This window comes from Scophthalmus maximus, chromosome 4 (assembly GCF_022379125.1).
Source record: "Scophthalmus maximus strain ysfricsl-2021 chromosome 4, ASM2237912v1, whole genome shotgun sequence".
NCBI classification, from domain to species: domain Eukaryota; kingdom Metazoa; phylum Chordata; class Actinopteri; order Pleuronectiformes; family Scophthalmidae; genus Scophthalmus; species Scophthalmus maximus.
This window is the reverse complement of record NC_061518.1, coordinates 26,742,757-26,767,939: the sequence shown is the minus strand read 5'-3', so window position 1 is coordinate 26,767,939 and position 25,183 is coordinate 26,742,757. Positions and strand designations below refer to the sequence as shown.

Genomic DNA, 25,183 nt, shown 5'->3' with positions numbered 1-25,183 from the left:
CTATTGACTTTTTTACTGATCGTTAAAATAGCTTATGATCAATTACCTGAACATTGATGCTGTGAAAGGATTTCCTTCGTCGTAGCGTTAGCTGCCCTGGTGCCGGCTCCCACTGTCCGTCACATACGCAGCACCTGCTCGAAAGTCTGGTTGTACTTCACCGAAATGGATGGAGACAACGCTCGTTGCCACAAGTGTAAAAAATGTTTTGCAAATAATGCAGTGACACATTTAATGAAAGTGAGAGTAAACTCTACTTCCGCTGGTCCCAGTCAGAGACAATAGCCGCAGCTAGTGGGAGGATGACTGAGGAGAGGCTGAATGAGTTACAGCACTTATGATGAGAACTATTAGTTTTTTTTCTCAATTATTTAAACCATTTTGTCCTTTGTTATTTATATTTTGTGGCAGTTCTACCAATTTGTGCAGGAAGGAAAAAAAAAATCCCTGTCTCCTCCTCTTTCAGCTAAACTGGACATTGCCACAGAGGTGATCGCAGAAAACCTGGGAAAGATGTGGCGCAAACTGGGCCGCAAACTTGGTTTGAATGAAGTGAAGCTGGAGTCCATCTACAGGAGGCATCCCACGGACCTGGAGGAGACGGTGGTGGAACTGCTAAAGGATTGGAGGAAGAGTCGGGGTGCCGAGGCCCAAACCAACGAGCTGCTGAAGGCCCTCAGGGACTGTCAGTTCAACCTGACAGCTGCTAAAGTGGAGGACAAATTGGCAGACACGGGATATTGATGAAGATCTACAGATCAAACGAGACAAACTATGGGAATTAAAATGATAAATGAGATGAATTAAATGATGATTGTTGAAGAAATGAATGGAAAGTGAAAGTGAGTTTAAAGAGTTGACATTTTTTAGTTTAAAGCCCCAAGTGTGTAATTTTTGTACTTTTCTGGCTGCATCTGGTGGTAAAATTGCAAACCGCAACCAACTGAGCACCCGGCAGGGGACACTTTATGGTGGTGCACCACTGATTCCATTTTCGGTTTTCCCGCAGCGCTGGAAATTCAACGCGAATGCGCCAATTAAAACGTATTTAATGCTGCGTTCCATTATACCTCGGAACCCGGACCTCCCGAGTCGCAGTGGAACTGGAACGCAGCACAACACGACGTACCATCATGGAGACTTACACGGAGGGGGGGAGTCTTAATCAAACCAAATGGTTAAGACAATGAGACCAGGGGTACAGTTGAATTGTCAAATTGTCTTAGGAAGTTTCCTGAATCTTGAAGTGACCCGGAAGTATTTGATTAACAGCTGATAAGAGCTGTTCTGATTTTCTAAATGCATAGGGAAGAAGCTTCAATGCTTCCTATCCTATCTCCTTTAGCATATGGTACACTGCAGCTTCCTATGTGAAAGGAAAGGAGAAAGGAGACAATTCATTGCGGCAGCGATATCGGAAAAGATAATGGTATCTTGCGTTAATAATAATTCACATTCGCGTGCACGGAATGAAACTCGCAATTTCAAGCAGCAACCAGTGAGTACCAGTCCAGATAATATATGGATGTGATGATGACTCATTGGTGCACATCATTTCAAAATGGACTAAAGCAAGATGGAAAGCTACTTATTGAGAGTGACTAATGATCAAACACTGAATTCAAAGTCTTGATGACCATATGGATGAACATCTCTTAGTGAAAAATTCCATAAAGTATTCAGACAAGCCATAGTACAAAGTATTTTACAATCAAAATGTAGTAAAGGAAATCTGGGGGAGCCAGTTTGAATGGGCCTGATGGAGCTGATAACATTTATAATTAATTAATATTATCTATAATGTACAGTTGCTATGCTTAAAAGAGATGCTTGATAAATAGAAAAGAATTCTGCTTGTCAAATGTTCTAATATATATATATACTGGAAGAGATGCAAACAAGTACAAAAAAAGAAAAATTCAGGTGCAATATATATGTATATATAAATATACATATATATTTAGGTGCATGATGTGTTGCATTGAGATGTGAGCATCAGGGGAAGGTCTTGTATGGCATTTGTCGTTTTGGTTGGGTCTTAATTTTTTCTATTGTACGTACAATAAGCCTGTACTTTATATATATGTTTTTGTAAATCTATGGCGTTCTTGTCATAGTAAATGTCACTTTTTTATGTCTAAAATCAGAGGGGGGGGGGGCACTTCAAGAGTAGTCACCCTGGGGCACCCTAGGGTGTTAATCCGGCCCCGCTGATTCCATCAGCACGCTAGGCTGTTATTAATATTTTTTTGAAAACCTGTATCCAGTCAATGCAAGCTTTCACGCCAGCGACAGAATGGGGTTATCGTTGCTTTTATTTTGTCGTAGGTTTTTGCTTCTGACATGTTCGCTCTTGTGCAGTCTGATATAAAGTTTAACGGTCAATACATCTCAAATATTCACCTTTAACCATCACAGTTATTTTTGTCTTTAAAAGGATACGATGTCGCCTCCTTGAAGCTGTGATCAAGCAACAGGCAACACAACTCCTGTCTGAGAAATTTAATTAACCAAATGCGCTAAGCTTACAAACATACAAGACCTTCCTCTAATCAAATACTAAGGAAACATTCGGCTGTGATACCTCTACTTCTTCAAACGTGGGTCTTCAAACTGTCTGGTGGACGATGGACTGTGGTACAGTAGCTCCTGAAACAATTTCTCCTCTGCACCCTGGTGTTTCATCTTTGTTATAATAGAAAGCTTAATGGCAGGTAAGTGTATCAGAAGTGGTCAAACTTGATCATCTATTTAATGTGATAAAAACCTTTTTTCAAATCAAAACACAGTAAGTCAATTTTCAGAATCTGCAGTTTGCAAGTTTATTTTTTTCAGATTTCCCCTCATGCCCCAAAACCCCTCACCACCTTCGTCTGCGCTGACGTCTTCCGGGCAGCTGGTCAATGGTCGCGTGGAGTTTCTGCGGAGGCAATGCATGTTGCTGTAGTTAGAGGAACTTTTTTTGAAAGAACTGTGCAAAAGTGGGACTGAGATGTTTGGTACGTGACTATTCCAGTTGTGTTGATTTTAACATTAGAGGGTAGGTTGACATTTGATTTAGTCTGTCTTATTAATATTTTAGGTGTCTTCTTGTTGAAGTCGGTCAATGATTCGACTGAGCCACGGAACACTTACAGCACTGGTACAGCCTGTTCAGCCTGTCGATGTCATTCTTGCTCATCTGGGTGGCCTGGCCAAAGGACACGTTGCTGTTGGGAATGGGCACCATGGTGGGATAGTTGTTCTTGGAGAAGGCGTACCTGAAGAATCACAGACACCACCATCACATCACGGATCAACGGCCCTCTTGTACAGGACAAGTCTATACAGACAGTGGAGGTCTCCAAAGTCCACCGGAGGAGAAAGAGAAATGAAATGTATTTAGTAAAGTTGATGACAATCATGAAGTATCCATCCATACCTCTCATATTGCATGACAGAGTTGTAGTCATAAGGAGTCCCCTGGTTCAGAGTGTCAATCTTGTTAAAGTTGTACACCATGTCTGCGGAGGTAATAGAAAATATGTCAAATTAAAACACATTTGATGGTATGAATCTTTTTATTTCTTGTGGATTTTAGCCCTAGTTTCTGATGCTCAGGCTCCCGTTGTAGGTGCTTTCGAACATGGACAGTCAAACAGTATGTGGACTACATTTATAAAGTGATGTTGTAGTCTCAATGACGACTCAAAGAGCTTTACAGTACAAGTCACATTCACACACATTCTTATACTGCATCTCTATACCCGCCGCATTGTTCTTTCATATCAGTGACAGAAAAGCAGCGTTGAATGATTGTGTCCTTGGGCAAGGTTATGGCTCAATCACATTTCACCCCTGGCCCCTACCCCTTAGCCCTACCCCTCGGTTTTGCACGTTCACGTGTTGGGGTAGGGGTGTCTCAATTCCCTCTGGCCCTCCAAACTGAAATTTTCCAGACCCACACTCCAAACGGAGGGCTGTGAGATTTGCCTTGTGAATCACGGGCAAGTCGGCTGAAAAAAATGTCCAAGGCGACCAAAGAAACACACAAATTAGTGTGTCAACCTTTGTTCGTTGTTTCAATGTATTACGGCGCTTTTCTTCATAAAAGCCACACACACACAAAAAATCGCTAGTCACAAAGCAGCGTTATGTGTTATATTATTACCACATATGTAACGTTATCAACTGATTTGATGTGCTGTTTCGTCATCATAAGGCCACGTGGTATTTTCAGTGTGATTCACCTGTCCTGTCATGCCCAACATACTGTTATGAGCACGTTTGTTATTTGAATAGTCTGCGTATGTCACCATAGTAACTGCAACAGCATCTTTACAACGATATCGCCACCATTCCAAGCATGTTGAATCTCCGGTAAAAACACGTTGCATCGTCCTCAGGATGACGTATCGCTTTCGAAGGAGTGTCCCATTTCGTAGGGGTAGACTTTTAACCGCTTTCTCTTGTAACTGCGTTTCAAGGGGAAATGAGAAATGGGATTGGGCCTATGTGTCTTGTCCAAGGACACATCAGTACATGGACTGGAGGACCAAGGGATCTAACCATCGACCCTCCTGGTTCTACCTTCAATCCTCACCGTCGATGATGTTTTCCCAGTACACCTTGATGTAGCTGTCCCTGTCGGAGCGAGTCTGTTCGTGGTTGAAGCCGAGGGCGTGGAGCAGCTCATGCTGGACGGTGCTGTGGTACAGGCAGCCCTGACGACTCAGAGACACTGTCTGACCACCGCCCTGACGACCCACGAAGGAGTAACAGCTGTGGAAACGCACATGATCATACAAGATATCATTGTATTGATTCTTGCATTATAATGCTCTAGAGCCCCTGTTTTCTAAAAGTATGAACTTTTTGTAGTTCACACGTTTCATTTTTAGTGAGTGAAAGGGAGGACTGAGATGCTGTAAAGCTGCAACGGGCAACTTGCAATTTCTAGACACAGACCTCAAGATGGACATCGTATCAAAATTGTTTCAAAGCTGTTAATTGTTCAAGCAAAACAGTAAAAAAACATACAGGGAAATCCTGCATGTGCGTCTTAAAGACACTCAATGAAACTGTCGTGGATATTGATTGGAGTTTACAGCAGCCGATAATGCTGAGTGTGAGTCGACATTGTCAATAGCCTGCTCTCTGCTGTAGAGAACCTCCACCTTGGCCGATAAGTCTGCAGATTTACTAGACAGCCTAGGTCCCAGAGTGATGGTTGCTAACCGGCAGAATTTATACAGTTGTAAAAAAAATCAAGAAATCGTTATCATTAGACATAGAATAAGTAAACACTCCAGAGTGCAGGATGATTCATTACACTGTTGAAACTATTTTACAGGAAGAAAAAACAATGTCGCCTTAGAAGAATTCTTCCGTGCAGTGAACCTACTTCAGCCAGAGCCTTACCCGCTCCTGGACTCGATGCTCAGCCACTCGTGGTCACCGTTCTGGTATGGTCTGAAACGAATGCAGGAAACTGAAGAGAACGACTCCAGTCCACGAATGATGATGGCTTGTTCTCGGGAGGCTGGAAGGACAAACACACAGCAGGTTAAGATGATCTGTGAAATGTAGTCAGATGCTCTCTTTGACAGCACTATGTCTGGCTGCAGCCATTATTAATATTCTCCTATAGGGGAAAAAACAAACAGTCACAATCATCTTAGGCAGCATTAAATCTTGGGGCCCTTATGTTTTGGCCCTTGTCAGTGTCTCAGATTCTTTTGTTTGACTTATAACACATCAAACTCAAGAATTGACTGTGGCCTAATACATCATACCCCTGACAAGTGCCACTGCAATGACATAATCGATATTAAACACTCTGTGGTTTAATGGACAAAACTGATGGAGTTGACGTTGACTCAGGATGACGGAAAACTGTGGATTTCTTAAGCAGAGGGATTTATTACAAGGAGCTCAATATTGAGGCGATTTCTGGTCTCGTTACACAGATCAACAAGTGGTCAGTGCATGGCGTCCCAAACACCTTGCAAGGGTTGCACTCATCTTTGGAGTCTCTCTGAGAGGTTTGAATGTTGTGGCCAACTGGTTTGAATGCTATAATATGTAGAAATGGTCTGTTAAGTGAGTCAAATGTGTCTGTCCCTATACACATTAAGAAAAATTACTTGTTGATACTTACAGAAGTGGTTGGTAATGTAGTAAGGGATGTAGACTTTCCCATCGCTCCACTTCTGCCACAGGCAGCCTGTGGAGGTGCAGGGGTCGGCGTTTCTGTCCGCCTCCGACCTGATGGCAATGTCTCCTCCGATCAGGGTGGGCTCATCAAAGTCAGGGGCTGCAAACCCAACACCAGATGCGGAGGTGAGTTTGAAACACAGAACAGAGTCACTCGTTCCTCTCTTGTTACACTGTGGTTTAAGCCATTATAGGGATAGTTCAGTGATTTTGAAGTGGGTTTGTATGAGATACTTGTGCATAGTTAATATGTTACACTTCTCCTCCAAACTCCGTAAAATGACATCACTGATCACCATCTCCATAAGGTAACATATTAACTATGCATAAGTACCTCATACAACCCCACTTCAAAATCACTGAACCATTCCTTTCAGGTTTTTTCTAGGTCACTTGTGTCTGGCTTTGTGTGGATCTGAAGTCAGAAACACTGGATGTGACTACCTGTGTTCCATACGGTGACTTATTTGAAACAGATGATCACTTGTTTGCAGATTGTTCTCCGGTTGACCAACTTTCACTGAGAAATGTTTCCCTGTTATTGGTACTGTCTAACATTTTAGCCATACACACAAAATATATTTGTCTACAATATTGGGACAGTGTCATGGAAAAATGAACAGAATCGTGACTGAAAGGTGAGGACCAGCTGTGCTCACTGCGGTCTCTGTTGGCGCGCTCCAGCAGTTCGCTGACAGAAAGCTCCTTGGATGTGTCCTCCTCGAAGGCAGCAGCATCTGCACCACACATTGGATGGGATATTGTATGAACTGTATACACGATCATTTTTAATATATGGACTTAATGACATAAGAGGTGCTGTTCTTACCTTGCTGTACTCCCCCAGAAGGACACAGGAGAAGAGGAAGAAAAGTGAAAGAAGGAAAAAGAAGTTAATTTGCAAAAATTGTATGCACTTTTTCGTTGATGTTCAGTATCATTAGTCTAATACTGTACCAGTACAGTATGAACCAGGTAATGAGGAACACGATCTGTTATCTACAGCGTTACCACCTTTTTTTTGCATCACTTTCCATGACTGTTATCATTTACCCCCCCATCCCATCAAAAACATTATATTCTTTTATGATTTTTTAAATTATGAATTAAAAAAATTAGTTATTAAAACGGTTTTATAGATTTAAATATATAAATATCAATATAAAAATCTAAATCATGAAAACATTTTTTTTTATGATTTGTTTAATAACTTTGTTAAATAGGTTTTATTTTTAAATAATGAAAATTTTGAGGCTCTGTATATTTCAGCCTAATGGTGGTGGTTTGAAAGAATAATAACAAACAATAAAATGTCATATTTATCTTTTTTAATAAAAAGAGTAAGATGTGTCTTTGTGTAATTTTCCACAAATAAAAAAAAATGTTTGTAGCTTTATAGAGTTTTGAGTTCATTCTATGAAAGCCAATTCATAGCTTTCAATGAAGATTTATTTTAAATATCCATTGGCATTTCAATATGCACTTCTCTTTTTACTACTAGTTTATTATGATTATGATGGTTGTTATTATTAATTCATATTTTCTCCTACTCCTTATGAGGAGAGGAGTGTTGCTTAAACCAGAAAACATGAAAGGCCAAATCGAATAAAAGCCATACATGTGACATATTTTGCGGATGTCTTGGGGATTCATGATTTTAAATTTTTGTCTTTGAAAAACAGTTTGGAACGCAGATGCAGACCCTCTTGACGTGATGGTTCGATGAGGTGCTTTGAGATGTTTTCTACCTCAGCCCAGGTGGACGACACCAGCAGCAGGACGGCGACAGACCAAGAGAAAACCAACATGGCTGCAACAGAAACTGCAATAACCACAGAGTAAACGGAGGAAGGAGATATAGCATGGCATTTATAATAAATAATCCATCCATCCAGGCTATATTTTCTATGTAAAATGCTGATTTGCTGTATTGATGTGCACGCTGACTTAGGGGTCAATTGATTTTTGGGTCTTGCCCCTTAATCTCGTGAGCCACAACCATAATTCATTCATGTGTTGTCCAATATTATTAAAATATAATGTATGCTGGTAGAGGAGGTTGGGAGTCTTACCTGAGAACCTGGAGAGGGAATCAGTGTTCTGCTGTCACCCGGAGACAGCTTTTATACTCGCGTGAGGGAAAATGTGCAAACACGACGGCCATCGTTATCACTGGAGATGGAAAATGTCCGTGTCCTTGTAACCATTAGTGAAACTCTGCACCTGTCACAGGTGTGTGTGTGTGTGTGTGTGTGCAGCGTGAACACAGTGCTACTTTTCTCAGAGTTCTTCATACAAAAGTAGCTCTAAATCTGCCATAAAGTCAAACGTCAATGGATGGGTCCACAGTGTATGTGAAAAGGGGGTTTCTGCATTTATACCCTAACCCATGGGACGTTTCATTTTCTATTATCTTATTTTATTTGGTCTTAAATTGTTTGTTTGACTGAGAAAGTAATCTTACCTTTTTTATATGTATAAAAACTAAAAACTGGAATCAACTTTCTGTGTTCATCAGATAATCCTAACATTATATTAACACATTGTCTTCAACAGTCCTGTTGTCCAGTTGCATGACCTCAAAAGAACAGGGATATAGTGGTGGAAGTCTTATTTTCTTGAAATAGCAGCAATAGCTAAATGTTTTTTGGGGGCTGTGCCACAGTTTTGCCACCAGCAACTGACATGTTTTCCTTGAAAATGCATGGAACAAGTTCAAGATTAGGACAGCAGCAGCTCATTGGTGGAAAAGGACTATCGAATTCCAGTTATCTTTTTGTAGCAAAAAAAAAAAACCTGGGGGGAAAAGAATATATTTTATATTTTATATTTTAATTTATATTTATATTCAAGGTTTTTATCTCAATAATTTTTTGAAAAACAAAGAAGTATGTTAGTTTTTCTTCGTGAACTTTTCCTGGGATCCTGAGATAATGAAATGAATCATTCAGGAAAAACAACAAGTTTGTGTGTCTATATATCTGTATGTATGTATTTATGTATGAGTATGTTTAATATACCTCCATGATTTCAAATGTTTCTAATAATTCATTTCCCTAGGTTAGCAAAATGCAGAGATGACCAGAAAATAGTTCATATAGGTCAGGTGTCACACTTTATTAAAAATGCTGTTGTCCTGGTTGATTTGGAGAGCTGACAGAATCTGAGTTGGAAACATCTGTCACTCTGTCTGAGAAACACTATCTCCTCTTATCAGTGGGACACATTCAACACACTGTTGAGGATATGAACCCACCCACGAGTTTTCACAATGTCACAGGTGGAATGAGTAAAAAGTGCTGACGAACTTCATGCACATTTTCTCGCGCGGGTAGATAACATACATGAGTCAAGGCAAAGACGCGACACTGATTCGGGCGATGCGATGCGAATCAGGCGAAAGTCGTGGGGCGTCCATCCCTTGACTAAAAAATATTTGAACTTGGGCGATATAATCGCGACGCGATAGCCAATGAGCATTGAGTTCCTTCCTCCGTCACCTGTCGTCAGACGGCCTGTCGTTGTATCATGAATGGAGGATCACTACTGTCGCTGTGTGTGCACCGCCCAGGGTGATATTTTCATCTTGACCGGGTGAAGAAGGAGAGGGCTCGGCAGAAAGAGAACGAGGAAGTTGGACACTAGCTAGCTAGTTAGCCCCAGTTAGCACAACCACTTTGTGTGGCTTCCCCACCGACACTCCCGTCTGCCTTTTTTTCCCTTCAACAGTTCATGTGTACGTGTGTGTGTGTGTGTGTGTGTGTGTCTTTGTCTGCTTATGTTTGGTAAGATGAGGTTAGTTGGAGAAATTGAAAGGAATTGAAGGGGCAAACTTTTGCGCGAATGACGCAAATAAGCACAAATGTTTGCTTGCAACCAAACTCGCGCGAGCAAAGCAAAATTTGCATCGCGTCTGCTGTGAACGCACCATTAGCTAACTGCACGTCTAATCGTCTCACTACTGCTATAGCTAACTGCACAGCTTATTGTCTTAACCATTTCATAGCTTATTGCACAGCCTGCCGTTTAAATTTAGCCACTGTTTGGCTGTGGGCCATTTTATTGTTTTCCTCATACAAGGGATTTTTATGGATAAAAGTTTTTAACAGTTTGCAAACAAAATTGTTCTATTCTTGAAATTGAAATTTAATTTTTGCTCGCAACAGTTGTGTTTCTCTGTAATATTGTGAGGTCTCGACCTCACTCTGTAAAGAGCCTCGAGATAAAGTATGTTACGATTTGGCGCTATACAAAAACAATTGACACAGAAATTTGACATTAACTGGTGATGTTAAGGGGTGGGGCTGCATGGTGGTGTAGTGGTTAGCACCTTCGCCTCACAGCAAGAAGGTTCTGGGTTCGAATCCCGGTTCAAACCAACCAGGACCTTTCTGTGTGGTGTTTGCATGTTCCCCCCGTGTATGCCAGGTCCTCCCACAGTCCAAAGTTTCATTGGAGACTCTAAATTGAATGTGAGAGTGAATGGTAGTTTGTCTCTGTATGTGGCCCTGTGATAGGCTGGCGACCTGTCCAGGGTGTCCCAGCCCAATGTCAGCTGGGATTGGCTCCAGCTGCCCCTTAGATGGATAAAGCAGTAGACAATGGATGGATGGTTAAAGGCGGCATGGTGGTGTAGTGGTTAGTGCCTTGGACTCTGGGTTTGCATCCCGGTTCGCAACCAATCAGAGCGGTAGGTGTGAATGTGAGAGTGAATGGTTGCCTGTCTATGTAGGTAACTTCTGAAAAATAAGACGACTGACGACATCTGGAGCAAGGAAAGTGGAAAAAGTAATCATCTTGTCAAACTGAGACACCACAAAAAACCAAAGAGGTAATGTAACAGGATTTTACACAAATGTTGTGAAATAGGCCGAGGAAACTAACAGAACAAAACGAATGACAGCTGATGTTTTCAGCCCCAATGCTGTTTGCATGTGTAGAATGTGTGTAACGGAAAACAATGTTGTTGGCGCAATGATAGAGGCCCACATTGCACATAATAAGCTGATAGAGTGCAATGTGATGCAAAGTAGCAGAGATTTGCACAATTTCAAACTTCCAAGACTCACTTGTGGTGAGAAGATGTACAAAGACGTTCTGGATACTACAGGGGTTCGGGAGAGCGGGGCAGTGGAAGGGAGAGAGAAACTGGATCATACCATGAAGGGGGGATTCTGTTGTATTTTCGTTGTTCAAATATTACGTTTAAACCATATATTGTCTATAGTTTTGACCATTTTTAAGCTTGTCAAACACAGACTTTTTATTCAACTTCTTATATTTTCCTCTAAATTTTAGTCAATAAACCTGAAAAATAATGCTTGTCAACATTACACGTGGCATCCTCCTTTGAAAAGCAACCAGCTGCCGTCATGAATGAATGAACGTTTGAATGAACGCGCTTCAGTTTTAGTTAAAGCAACCACAAAAAAGGATGTGATGAGAGAATGGAAGGAGACAGATGTGTTTCAGTCACAACAACTTTATTGATTGATGGTTGAATGTTTTGCTGACGTGTTCAGCATCTGGACGGGCTTCCTGTGGAACAGAAAAACAGAAGTTAATGATGTAAAAAGTGAGTGCGACAGCAGAGTGTTGTGTCCTCAAGTGGACACTCACAGCACTTGTAGAGCGTGTTGAGCCTGGCGATGTCGTTGCGGCTCATCTCCTTGGCGTTGCCGAAGGACACGTTGGAGTTCGGGATTGGAATCATGGTGGGCTGGTTGTTCTTAGAGAAGGCGTACCTACAAAAGGGAAAAAGACCAGTTAGACTGAAGCTCAAGACATCCTGCACGCACACACACACACACACACACACACACAACACACACACAACACACACACGTATGACAGCACACAGCCAGTTCTGCTCACTTGTGGTACTGCATGACCGAGTTGTAATCGTAGGGAGTGCCCTGGTTGAGGGTCGCAATCTTCCTGAAGTTGTGCTCCATTCCTAAAGTCAAGAGGAAATTGATTTTAAATTCTGGACAGAAATGAGTTCCGCTGCTGGGGAAAGATCCCAACAAATTTCACAGTCCCTTGGTTTGGGACCGATCGTTCTATGTTTGATCTTATTTGTCTGCAGTTTACTCGGTTCCTTTTTCTATTACACCATTAGGGGGAAATGAAACTGCTCCATTACCAGAATGAACGTTTTGCAGCATGACTCTGATGTGGTTGTCTCTGTCAGAGCGGGTTTGTTCGTGGTTGAATCCCAGAGCGTGGAGCAGCTCGTGCTGGACGGTGCCGTGGTAAAGGCACCCGCTGCGGGCCAGCGACACCACCTGCTTACCGCCAGTACGTCCGACAAAAGAGTAGCAGCTGCGGACACGGGATCAAACAAACGTTGAAGGTCGGTTTAATCCGTCGACAGCCTTTCAACTCCAGCTCTTCATTCGTGTCAATTTCTCACCCATTCTGGGACTCGATGCTCAGCCAGTCGCGGTCGCTGCTTCTGGTGGGCCTGAAGCGGATGCAGGAGAAGGAGGAGAAGGACTCCAGCCCCCGGGTGATGATGGCCTTCTCACGGGAGGCTGGCAAGGTGATATCACACAACGTTTAGCTTCTTATCACCCAACAGCACAGGAAAACAGAGGAACATGTTGGCACCAATATATATATACAAGAGTACATATGTGTAAGGGTACAGTCATAGCTAAAAGAGCAGAATAAATTAGTCCTGTGCTGATCGAGAGGGTAATGTTCTGTCACCCTGATTCATATGCAGATTTTGATGCTGGTGGGCTTCTCTGACAACTACTGCCAAAAAATGTATCTTTTTAACTCATACGTTAGTCTGGAGTCCTCTGTGGTTGGGATGTGTGCGATTCTTTTGAAAGGTTCAGTAAAGTGATTTCCGATTGTAATTCTGTGTTTCTGCCTCTGATGTCCTTGTCAATGTACCTAAAGCTATATTCAGTGCTAAACTTAACCAACACATATGTGGTAGATCTTAGCCACAGCAACCAGATTAACTGGTAACAGATATTCAGAGCCCGAAAACCAAATCATATTTGTTTGATTATCAACATGCTGATTTTATATATGGATGGATGGATGATTTATATTGTAGAACGTGTTTACTCATGTAAAACTCCATGAAGCAGAACAAACATCTTCCACATAGTGATTTCATTCAGAACATTATTTTCTTTCTTCTTTTTCATCTTCCATCCAACAATGACATTTCTCAACACCACGTTCAAGAGTTAAAAAATGCGGATTGGTTGGGTGACTTGAGGCTTTCTAATAATTAATTTTCATGATTTCTTAATCTGTTGGATTTAGTGCTTCATTTCACAACCACATGGGCCATGGCTGCTGCTAACCACGAGTGTACTGTTGACAATAGGCAGCGAACATACTCCTCTCTGTTTGATCTGTGTGATCGATGGTCAATCTCTTTGCAAACCTTTTGACAATGAAAAACCTTCTGTATGTAGACGGAGCTTAAATCTGACACTCACAGAAGTGATTGGTGATGTAGTACGGAATGTAGACCTTCCCATCAGTCCACTTGCCCCACATGCAGCCTCGGCTGGTGCAGGGGTCGGCATTTTTCTCGGCCTCACTGCCAACGGCGATGTCTCCTCCAATCAGGATGGGATCATTGTTGGAGCGGACTAAAACACATTATGCATACATGTATCGTACAGCAACTTGAAGCTCGTTGGAGTTTCCCTTAGAGAAAAATGTGAGAGCAAGAACAACCCGAGTTGAAGAAGACACTCACTCAGATTACTGTTGGCTCTCTCCAAACGTTCAGAGACGGAAAGTTCTGAGTTCTCCTCGGCAATCTCTGCACAACAACAACAACAACGACACGTTTCACTTTGCATGAAAACACACTGTTCCCAATACTGTGCATGTCAACACGACAAGTCTGATTGTACATACCTGCCTGCGAGTTGGCGACAAGAAACAAACATGTAAAAGAAACACAATGTGAAATGACAGTTAACAGCCAAGCATCCAAATACTGTGTCTTCAGGAGCAATGTTCACAGTAAGAATATCCAAGTTACAAATATGGGAGAGTTAAGAGATACACCTTCAGCAGAATTTATTAAGGAATAAAGACTTAACCTCCTAACCAGAGGGGAACCCTTAGTGACTTCTAGGACTTCAGAGAAGGCCCAACGTATCAGCATTTTAGATGTGATTTAACATATTTCAATAATTTTTTGGGGTTGATTTTCAATCAAGTTTGCTTCAGAAATGACAGTATAAGTGACACAAAACATTGCAAATAGAGTCATCTAATCAGATTTAGTTGTTGTTGTTGTCTCTAGGCAGAGAAGAGGTTACAGCTCGCTCACTCATTGGTTAGGACTTCATGATCAGGACAGAAGTTCTTGTGTGTTCATTTAGAAAGTGACGGGTAAATCAGCCAAACATATTTTGCTATTGTAGTGGGCAGGACAAAAAAACATTGCCCTACGCCTTCCAGAAGCTTCCAGAAGGCCACTGACATGAAGCTGCGTGTGGGAGCTTGTTGTGCAGCTTTTTAGAGTTGTTCACATCTTAAAATAAAACCCCCAAAAACATGGAGTTTGCCACGTTGAAGGCCCAGTGCCAGACCTCATAATTCACTACTGCTCGTAACAGAATGAAATTCTTCTTCTGTGACACAGGATCATGGACAAGACTGTGACAGTACAAGTTCCTGGGGCAGTTGAACCAAATGTTGATGTCTCTGTGGTGTCATGGTCCAACCTCATTGTCGGCCCAGCAGCAGGCAGACAGAAGCAGCAGAGCCAGAGCGGACCTCCTGAAAACAGACACACAAACCATCATCCCAGCAGACCTGCAGGGGGAAAAAAGACGGGACCCTCAGTCAAGCTTCTTCTCAGAGAAAAACCTTCAGCGTTCGGACGAACAAATCTCCACGCTCTCCTGCAGACACGAGCGGCCGAACTCACCTGTGACCTTCTGTGTGAACTGTGTCCAAGGTTTGACTCCAGGTTTTTATAGACGTTCATCTGCTCCGGCGAGCCAAATATGGATTATTTGAGTCCGGCCGAACTTGTGGAATCTGCTGAACTTGCTTATCAGCCACATATGGAGACGGAAACACCCAGTTGCATTATGCGTGGGAAAAGGAACACCTGTTGCGGGTTTTTTTTATGTAAGAATATTTATGTTCGTTAATGATGAAGATGAGTATTTCACCTCACACACTCGGCTGAACAGAATAAAAGCAACAGTGCAAAGAAATGAAGCCTGTTTCAGTTTTTCCACCTCATTTAAAAAACTAAAACTGCACTATATTATTATATTTATGAATATATTCTGCTCACTAGCTCTCACAATCTCTTTTTACAGTGGCATCAGCAGTGTACTATTTTATTTGGTGACCTGCATCCCTCCTATAAATTGTCAAGTTGTAATAATTCCGTCATTTTGTCAATAGCATTCACTGCGTGTGCTCAGAAATTGAAACTCTTGATACTTTTTAGCTATGCGGCACACGTTGAATATTCAGGTCTCTCTCCGAGTTTCTTTTTTTGTCACAGGATGCATTTGTCATTTTGTGCATCCTATATGTTTCCATAGGTGTGTTTGATTATGTGGATATATACTTTGCGTGCGGAATCTGTCCGAGCAAGGCCAGAAACGGGCTTATCGACACAGACACCTGTTTGTTGACCCAGCAATCTTCCACTTTCGGATGAATGTTGTTTTTTACTTAGAGGAAGAAATAAGTACAAGCTCAAATCTTTGTCAAGTCACAATCTTGACACTTTCAAGGTTAAAATATTTATTGTAGCACACAGAAACAGGTGTACAAGGTAAAGATACGTGAAGGTGTCTCTTTAATCAATTTTAGCATTCTGTCAAGCTGAAGTGTATATATATGATCATTGGAGTGCCGCTAATTTTCATTCCTCATTAGGATGGCACAAAACCTTTTAGCATATTCTGACTTAAAGCATGCTCATCAAGCACAAGATTAAAATTCCATCTCGCTGGCAGATCAGGCGCTGCATCGCTCGTCCTCCTTTCCTTTCGATTTCCTGTAGGAATACAGGAAGTAAGTTTATTTCAGGAACTATGGTGTCTTCATGCGATAGTCAAGTGGTTATGACATTTATATCATATGACCACAGCCACCCCGGTTCAAATCCTCACGTGAGCCTCTGATTCTTATCATCTCTCTTTTTTTACATTTTACTTTTTTTGTGCATTCTATTATGATGTCATTGTGTGAGTATACTTTACTTACTTTCATTCGAAAGGGTTTTTTACACACGTTTGGCGACAGTTGAATCTGCAATGAATTCAAACATCGGTAAAAGTGGTTTGGTTTCTTTATGGCACTGCTACAATGTGTATACTGTAGGCACATAGGTTTTGATTGTGCTTGGTCTGTGCTCACTAGTCTGTCCATTTAGTCCATACAGTAGTAAGGCAGGTAGCTCAGAAGAACTGTACTGTAGATAAATATAGAAACAAATGTGTGTACTAGTGGCTGTATATGAAGATGGACTATATGACAGCTCCTAAAAGTCCCCTCGTGTCTGGTTGCAGTATAGGTCATAGTGCCCGCCCCCTCGTGTCTGGTTGCAGTATAGGTCATAGTGCCCCCCTCGTGTCTGTTTGCAGTATAGGTCAAAGTGACCGCCCCCTGGTGTCTGGTTGCCGTATCGGTCAAAGTGACCGCCCCCTGGTGTCTGGGTGCAGTATAGGTCATAAGCCCCGCCCCCTGGTGTCTGGCTGCAGTATAGGTCATAGTGCCCCCCTGGTGTCTGGCAGCACTATAGGTCAAAGTGACCGCCCCCTGGTGTCTGGCTGCAGTATAGGTCATAGTGCCCCCCTCGTGTCTGGTTGCAGTATAGGTCATAGTGCTCCCCTCGTGTCTGGTTGCAGTATAGGTCATAGTGCCCCCCTGGTGTCTGGCTGCAGTATAGGTCATAAGCCCCGCCCCCTGGTGTCTGGCAGCAATATAGTTCAAAGTGACCGCCCCCTGGTGTCTGGCTGCAGTATAGGTCATAGTGCCCCCCCTGGTGTCTGGCAGCACTATAGGTCAAAGTGACCGCCCCCTGGTGTCTGGCTGCAGTATAGGTCATAGTGCCCCCCTGGTGTCTGGCAGCACTATAGGTCAAAGTGACCGCCCCCTGGTGTCTGGCTGCAGTATAGGTCATAGTGCCGCCCTGGTGTCTGGCTGCAGTATAGGTCATAGTGCCCCCCTGGTGTCTGGCTGCATTATAGGTCATAGTGCCCAACCCCCCGTGTCTGGCTGCAGTATAGGTCATAGTGCCCCCCTGGTGTCTGGCTGCATTATAGGTCATAGTGCCCCCCTGGTGTCTGGCTGCAGTATAGGTCATAGTGCCCCCTGGTGTCTGGCTGCAGTATAGGTCATAGTGCCCAACCCCTCGTGTCTGGCTGCAGTATAGGTCATAGTGCCCAACCCCTCGTGTCTGGCTGCAGTATAGGTCATAGTGCACCCCTGGTACTGGCTGCAGTATAGGTCATAGTACCCGCCCCCTGGTGTCTGGTTGCAGTATAGGTCATAGTGCCCCCTGGTGTCTGGCTGCAGTATAGGTCATAGTGCCCCGCCCCGAGACTGACTCGTGATCGATCAAGCGCACGCATCAGCGACACCATGGCAACTGTGCAGACTCTGATATTTTGGCTTCATTTTTTTCGGAGGAAGTAGAGATGCATTGTCCATCTTTATTCATGGACTATGGTGTATGTTTATGTAGTTAGTAACTAGGATGTGTAAGAATGTACGTACTGCATTGATAAAGGCGATTGACCCTCAGGATGTCAGTCGGACTCATCTGCTGGGCCCTGCCAATGGCGACGTTGTTGTCAGGGATGGGAATGATGGTTGGCTGCCTGTTCCTGGAGAAAGCAAACCTGTAGTGCAAACCCACAGTTGTAATGAGAGGTTGACACTGTTCACCACAAACCATATTATTCAAACTGCTCAGACGTCCATTCCCGTAGAGCGGAACCCAACTTAACAGTCCTAGTGCAAGCATTCATTGATGGTGGTGTTTCGTTTTTTTGGCCTAATGAATGAAATCCCTTCCAAAGAGAGAGAGAGAGAGAATATAGTGTGTTTTTTACTGCTTTAAGAAAAGCTATACATTTCTTAGTACTCTTATGAACTGTACATATTACACGATGACATCATTTCATTATTTGAGTTGTTGTTTTATATTTTTAGGTTCAGAGGGAAATGTGAGGCACTACCTTGAATAGTGCATGACCGAGTTGTAGTCATAGGGAGTGCCGAGGTTCCTTGTTTCTATCTTCCTGAAGTTACCCTCCATTCCTGCAGGGAGGTCACACAGGCTGATCACATTTTGTTTCCTGTTTGAGTCATATTACTGGCAATGTCATTAAAAAACCTTAGTGTGTAAACGCGACCCACCGGAAATGACGTTCTGCAGCAGGATGCGAACATGCTGATCCCGGTCGGAACGGGTCTGCTCGTGGTTGAAGCCCAGGGCATGGAGCAGCTCGTGTTGAATGATAGACTTGAAGACACAGCCCTGGCGATTCAAAGACAATGGCTGGCCATTACCGCGACGGCCGATATATGAGAAACACCTGAAAGAGAGCAGTAAATGAAACTGACAGCAATCAACAGAACGGTCTCTTTGAATTTCCCACATTGTGTCCCATGGACTTGGTGTGAATGCTGTGTGGTCCACACCCTGACAGAGACTGGATGTCCACAAAGTCCCTCTGTCCCCTCTGCAAGGGGGTGAAGCGAATGCAAGTGGACTCGGCAAATGACCTCAGACCTTGGATGATGAAGTTCCTCTCTCTTGTGGCTGAAATGTTGAAGAGAACTGCTTGTGAGTTGTATTTAGTTATTTTTTTTTTCTTTTTCTATTAATATAACAACCACTACTATTGTATTACCATATTTATATCTGTTATCATTATTGATGCCACTGCTTCTTTATTGCTACCACCTTTAGTACTTCTACGACTACTTCACAATTATTATTTCAACATCTATTGCTCATGCTGCTATCACTCTTCCACTCAAATCATTGCTATAACAAGAGCCACGACTAGTACTTCTGTCACTACTACAAAATTTGCCATATTGTTACTACTACTACTACTACTACTACTACTACTTCTAATGCTGCTATTGCTACCACTGCCATTTCTTGGCCCTGATATGCAAACCACTGCAGCATATCACACAACACAACAGCAATTCACCACAACGCAACAGCAAATCAACAGAACACGACAGCAAATTATTTGCTGTTGTGTTGTGTGATTTGCTGTCGTGTTGTGTGATTTGCTGTCGTGTTGTGGTGAATTGCAGTTGTGTTGTGGTGAATTGCTGTCGCTTTGTGGTATATTGGTGTTGTGTGAGTTGCTGTTGTGGTTTGCACTTCAGGGCCACCGTAATTGTAGGCAGGCACTACACTACACCACACTCAATACTAAAATTTCTTGTAATACTAGCCTAGTACAACTACTAGTAATACTACTAGTTCTGCTATCACTCCCACTCTGGCTACTACTTTTACTACAGAGCTGTTACAGTAGTACCACTACAGCTACTGCTACTTATGGGCAATTATTTACTGCCGCCACCAGCCACCTAGTTCTTCCATCACTAAGTTAGCGTAAGATATGTAAGCACTTTATATTAAAAGGGAAAATTCTTACAGAATGCAGAGGAAATGCGGTACGGAACGTAAACATTGCCATCGGTGGCTTTAGGCCACAGGCAGCCTCTGGCGGTGCAGGGATCAGCGTTCTGCAGACCCGTTGGCACTGCTATGTCTCCGGATATCACAAGGGGCTCATCCAGGTTCTTTCCTGCAAAACAACATGAGCGTGGTTAAATAGCATTTTCATCTTTTTTAGCTAAATGGTAAAAACAAAAACTTGAAATCGCTCAGTAACAAGAATAATATTGAATGCCTTTGTTAGCCTAGTAAAGTCTTTTTGCTTTGAGTAACTTTATAAAGCTCCATTTTTCAAGTTGCCCTGAATATTTTTCTTTTTAGTTGCAAAACACAAAATTAAAAGTTTTGACCGGAATGGAGGCCAGGCTAGTTCAAAACTGGGTTTACACAATACCTCAGGGCTCGTCTGCTAACCTATCCAGCTCTGCTGAAGTGTCCTCGGGCAAGACACTGAACCCTAAGTTGCCCCTGACAGCTGTGCCGGCAGTGTGAATGACATGTCGTAGAAAATGAGCTGTATATACAAAGTGTTCTATGAATGTATGTGTGCATGAATTGGTGAATGTGTGATCACTTGGAGTAGTCGGTAAGTCTAGAGAAGTGCTATATAAATGCAGTCCATTTTACATTAATATTTTATTTGGCGATCATAATAGTTAACGGTGATCCACATCTGGAATATACTGGTAAAAATGCCTTGAACCCAAGTGACACTGGAATTCTTAGAACTTAAAATGTAAAGTTTCATAATTATGGAAGATGAATATCATAAGAAACGTTCACTAGTTGGCACAACTGTCATTGCGTATATATATATGTATATATATATATATATATATATATATATATATATATATATATATATATATATACAGTACAAACAGTATGCTGGTGCACATGCAGTGGACATACCAACATTCACGTTGGCTTTTTCCAACAGTGTGGAAACGCTGAAGTCATCATCCGTCAGGGTGTTGCCTTTGGAAGAGAAACGGTTTGTTCATGTATCTGTTGCATTATGTAAAAGTAAGTATTTTGCTCGTGAAAAGTGACCTAGTCTTACCAGAGTTTTCTTCAGTCTTTTCAAATGCAGCCTGTAATAAGACACAGAGTTATAAATTCCCCCTAGTCTTTGACCTATCAGTATTTATCTTGAAGAAAAACTGCATTTGGGTCAACAAAATTGACATTGCTCTGTCATTTCAAATTGTGACAGAGGAACAGATGAAGTCAGTGTGGACTGACGGTGTCTGCTGATGCTCACCTGGATAGAGAAGCCCTGGACGGAGCAGAGGAGCGCAGTGAGAACAGCAGTCTGGAGGATCATGGCTGGTTTGTTGACAGCAGGTGCAGACCAAGAAGATGCCTGTGGAAAGGGAGAAGAAGTGCTCAAACTTATATAGGTGGGAAACTAACCGACTCTTCTTCTTTCAACCTCAAACGGATAACGGCTCAACAGACATGTTGACCAAATTCAGCCCAAGCGGAAGTGACAGTTATTACTTAAAATGGACTGTGGTTTGTGTAAGACGTTCTTTTTACATTAGTAGGAGTGGACCAACATTTATAACAGTCGCTGATTGGACAGGTCAATTCATGAAGGTGAATCTGCCTGTCCTGCGTTCTGCCTGTCCAACCGTTTCTCATTTGATTGATTTGATGGAGGGATTTTGACAAGAGATATTATTATAGTCAGTGAAATGTATATTTAATCAAATATAGCAAGTAATGTACAGGGCCTACTGTACAAGAGATAATGTTAATGAATATAATCCAAATAAGTATTACAAGCACTGAGTACATATAAAATGTGGCTTTTATACTTAAACCTAGTTTGAGGTTTTTGTTGGGTTATTTAATATATATATATATAATTGAAGACAAGTGGACAATCACACCAACTACGACTATATGACAATATGATATATATGTATGTTTATTTACATAAACAACATATCCCATAGATCACATATGAAGATAGCTTGTTTGTTTGATGTGTAGAGTCGATGTGTGTTGTTGTATGGTTATCTTTGTCCCTTTGAGTTAATTTGAAGATTCTGGGTCTTTTGTGTGTATCGTGATTGTGTGTGACTAATTATATATTGAGACATGAAATCAAAGCTGACAATACCAGGGGAAAATGCTGCAACTTTTTTAGATTGTTTTTTTATGATCCACAACTGCTGGTATAATTCTTAAAACCAAGTTTGGCACTATATGGTCATGTGAAGGACATGAGACACACCTGTTATCCAATAAGTCCTGAACCGATTAATCGATTATCAAAATAGTTGGCGATTAATTTAGTAATTGATTACTAATCAATTAATTGATTAAAAGTTGTAGCTTTAAAAGCACAAAATCTAGATTTTAAACAACGTGAAGCATCTGCAAGAAACATAGCACAAACAATAACATAAATATCAATTACATTTCCATTCATGTTTGTTATTACATTAAGGTTTTGCAGATTGAAGCAACCCCTAGGTGCCTAAAGTCTGAGCTCAAGAGTTGCGAAAGCTTATTTTGTGTAACGACTTCTCCAAATAGTGCACATGTGCAATGTGTTTGTTATACACAGTGTTGCAAAGTGTTGCAAGTTTGTATTATTAAACCCAGATAATATTGTTTGAGATGCCTTAATGAAAACAACTCTCCTAAGTATGTTCATCAAAAACCCTCACAAGATTTCATCTTTTCCCATCTCAAACCTGACTGACAGCCCTTTACATGACATCTACTTGTCACACACACTTGCAATTTTTTAAAATGTATAATTACCTGCTGTTATCTTAAGTGTGCATATTGCACATACACGTAATTCATATACATTAAATAGACTTGAATAACAACAATGAACTACATTTAAAGTTGGTGAAGGTTGAGTTATGTTAAATGTACATTTTAAGGGTATTATGTGTATAAAAAGTATTGAAAATTAGTAATACATTCGTAACTAATGTGTGACAAACTGGACAGCGCGGATCTCGTTGGATTGAGTTGGCTGCAACAACTTCCCCATATTTCAAGATGAAATCAAGAAATGGCTAAACAGACATTGTGGTTATGTGTTGTGACACGTCTGTTAACGTGACAACTAGTGTTGCATGTTTTGTTCTCCTTTGTGAACCAAAAGCTTTTAAATGAACAGATTTAAATAAAGGTTTAACGGCATCAGATTTTTTTAAAAAAAAGGCAAAATAAAGGAACATCCTGCTACAAAAATCAAGAAATATGTCTGTCTGTATTTCTGTCACACACGCACACACGCACGCCTGGACTATAAAGAGGATTCCGATGCAGTAGACGGTTCAGGCAGGCTTTTATTCCAGTAATCTTAAACCCTCAGACAGAGTGACAAACATAACAGGCTGTAGAACATTCCTTTCCTAACTAAACACAAGGCGATTCTACTAAAGAACAAAAAACACAGAGGGAAAATAACCTCAAGACTAATCTAATTGACTAAACATAAATCACGCCAATACCAGCTGACATTGGACGGGAGGCGGGGTTCACCCTGGACAGGTTGCCAGCCTATCACAGGCCGACATACAGAGACGGACAACCATTCACTCTCACATTCACACCTACAGTCAATTAAGAGTCTCTAGTTAACCTAAATCCAATCTGCATGTGTTTGGACTGTAGGAGGAAGTTAGAGAACCCGGAGAGAACCCACGCATACACGGGGAGAACATGCAAACTCCACACAGAAAGGCTACATCTGTAGTCTGCTGGTTAATAAATTGATTGCACATTCAATAAAGCAATCAATAAATGGAGCTGGTCATGGGAGCTTCCAAAATTTTTTTGTAGGTCTTGACAGGATACACCAAATTTCGTTCATGTACATCAAAATTAAAGCCCCTGACTTTGAAATGTGGTGGGGGGGCACTGTCATTTTGGCACGCTCACTCCCAAAGACACCTATAATATCACATTTTTCACCAGTTCTGATGCATGTGCAAATTTTAACACTTTTTAACTGAGCCTGTTCATTTGTACTAAGAAAAATAACAAGAATTCCTAGGAATTCCTTTGAGTGATTGATTTTATTCAACTCATTTTTGAGAACTTGTGGTGGATTTCGTACCCTTTTATTCTTGAAAAACACTGGAGGTTGTCTGTGGCTTTCATGCCCTCTTATTCTTGAGGAAAAATTGCACTGTGACAGGAACTACAAAGCTTCTTAAAGCCTGACCTTTGAGATACACTTGCTCTACACTTCTAAAGAAAAATCTAGCCAATATTTTGAACACAACATACAGTATATAGAGAGTCGGACCCTTGAAGTTAAAATACAATTTGACACAGTTAATGAATGTCCAAACAACCTCCACAAACCCGACGTTGACCTTTGAAACTCACATCAAAACTGGGATATCATTGACCACCCAGGAAAGGGAATCAGGGAGTCTGAACACTGAGTTCTCATCATCCTCGCAGCAAACAGAGAGGTACATTTTCCTTCCAATGCTAATGTGACACGTGTGTTAGCATCCCACAGACAGAGACATCATAAATGTGCTGATTCAGTGTACCGGCAACATTCCTAGCTCTCCACGAGAGACAACACCTCCAAAAGGCTGATCTGGATCTTATTTTAGATTGGAGGCCATGCTATGTACACACTTACTCTGGATCAGTTAAGTGCAGCTACACATAATGATCAATCAATGTTTGGCAATATCTACAGCTTCTACTGCCGACAACAATAACCAGAACCTCGCAAACAGACCTCAGTTCTTGTAGTCAGAGGTGAACTATGCATCGTTGATGATGATGCTGTTTTCTGAGACCGGCAAAGGAGGTGTCGCTTTTTTGATCCAGACTCTCGACGAGGCCCGTGGCCCCAGACGGTACTGGCACAGCTGTCATATTTATCTTCACATCTCTAAATGATCTGATGAAAGAGATTTTCATGTTTCATTAGATCAGATTAGTAAACCTTATTAGTCCCCGCGTGGGGAAACTCATTTGTTACCAAAGCAAGCCATACAGACAACAAAGAAAACAGACAGTCGGACTACGAATTACAAGGTGTTCATCGAGCTGAAAGGATCACCAGAGGAAGCAAAAGTACTGGTCATCAGGGACGTGAATGAACTGGACAGTGTATCAGTGATGACTGATGACACCAAGACAGATCCTAGAAGACTAGCACACTGAGGTAAAACAACAGACACGTGAATGAAAAACGAACATAACTCATGATTGTTGACAGACATCATACATCTGCATCTGGAGATATTGAACAACGAGACAAACAAGAAGTACAGAATATGACAAACTGGAAGTGAGCATTTT

At 41.8% G+C, this 25,183-nt stretch overlaps 3 protein-coding genes across 3 annotated transcripts; 1 reads left to right on the top strand and 2 right to left on the bottom strand.

The window, feature by feature from the left end:
* Positions 1-381: 381 nt before the first annotated feature.
* Positions 382-846, top strand: LOC118302662 (FAS-associated death domain protein-like; the record flags this gene model as incomplete). The annotated part of the gene is made up of 1 exon (XM_035628988.1): positions 382-846. A coding segment is annotated over one exon (363 nt), but the record flags the coding sequence as incomplete, so codon positions are not given.
* A 1,951-nt stretch (positions 847-2,797) lies between these two features.
* LOC118302957 (high choriolytic enzyme 1) lies at positions 2,798-8,329 on the bottom strand. Its single transcript, XM_035629526.2, has 10 exons — positions 8,268-8,329; positions 7,944-8,017; positions 7,025-7,028; positions 6,855-6,932; positions 6,140-6,295; positions 5,401-5,521; positions 4,583-4,761; positions 3,422-3,503; positions 3,136-3,260; positions 2,798-2,920 (listed from the first exon to the last, which is right to left on the bottom strand). Coding segments are annotated over exons 2-10 (807 nt in total). The 5' UTR covers positions 8,004-8,017; positions 8,268-8,329; the 3' UTR covers positions 2,798-2,918.
* Positions 8,330-10,995: 2,666 nt separating this feature from the next.
* On the bottom strand, positions 10,996-21,312 carry LOC118302956. Its single transcript, XM_047331696.1, has 18 exons — positions 21,138-21,312; positions 20,937-20,967; positions 20,786-20,851; positions 19,851-20,003; positions 18,868-18,988; positions 18,583-18,761; positions 18,402-18,483; positions 17,938-18,062; positions 16,444-16,467; positions 15,119-15,173; positions 14,913-15,003; positions 13,931-14,000; positions 13,665-13,820; positions 12,611-12,731; positions 12,341-12,519; positions 12,070-12,151; positions 11,815-11,939; positions 10,996-11,000 (listed from the first exon to the last, which is right to left on the bottom strand). The coding sequence occupies exons 1-18, from the start codon at positions 21,198-21,200 to the stop codon at positions 10,996-10,998; spliced, it is 1,728 nt and encodes a 575-aa protein (XP_047187652.1). The 5' UTR covers positions 21,201-21,312.
* Between the last annotated feature and the right edge of the window lie 3,871 nt (positions 21,313-25,183).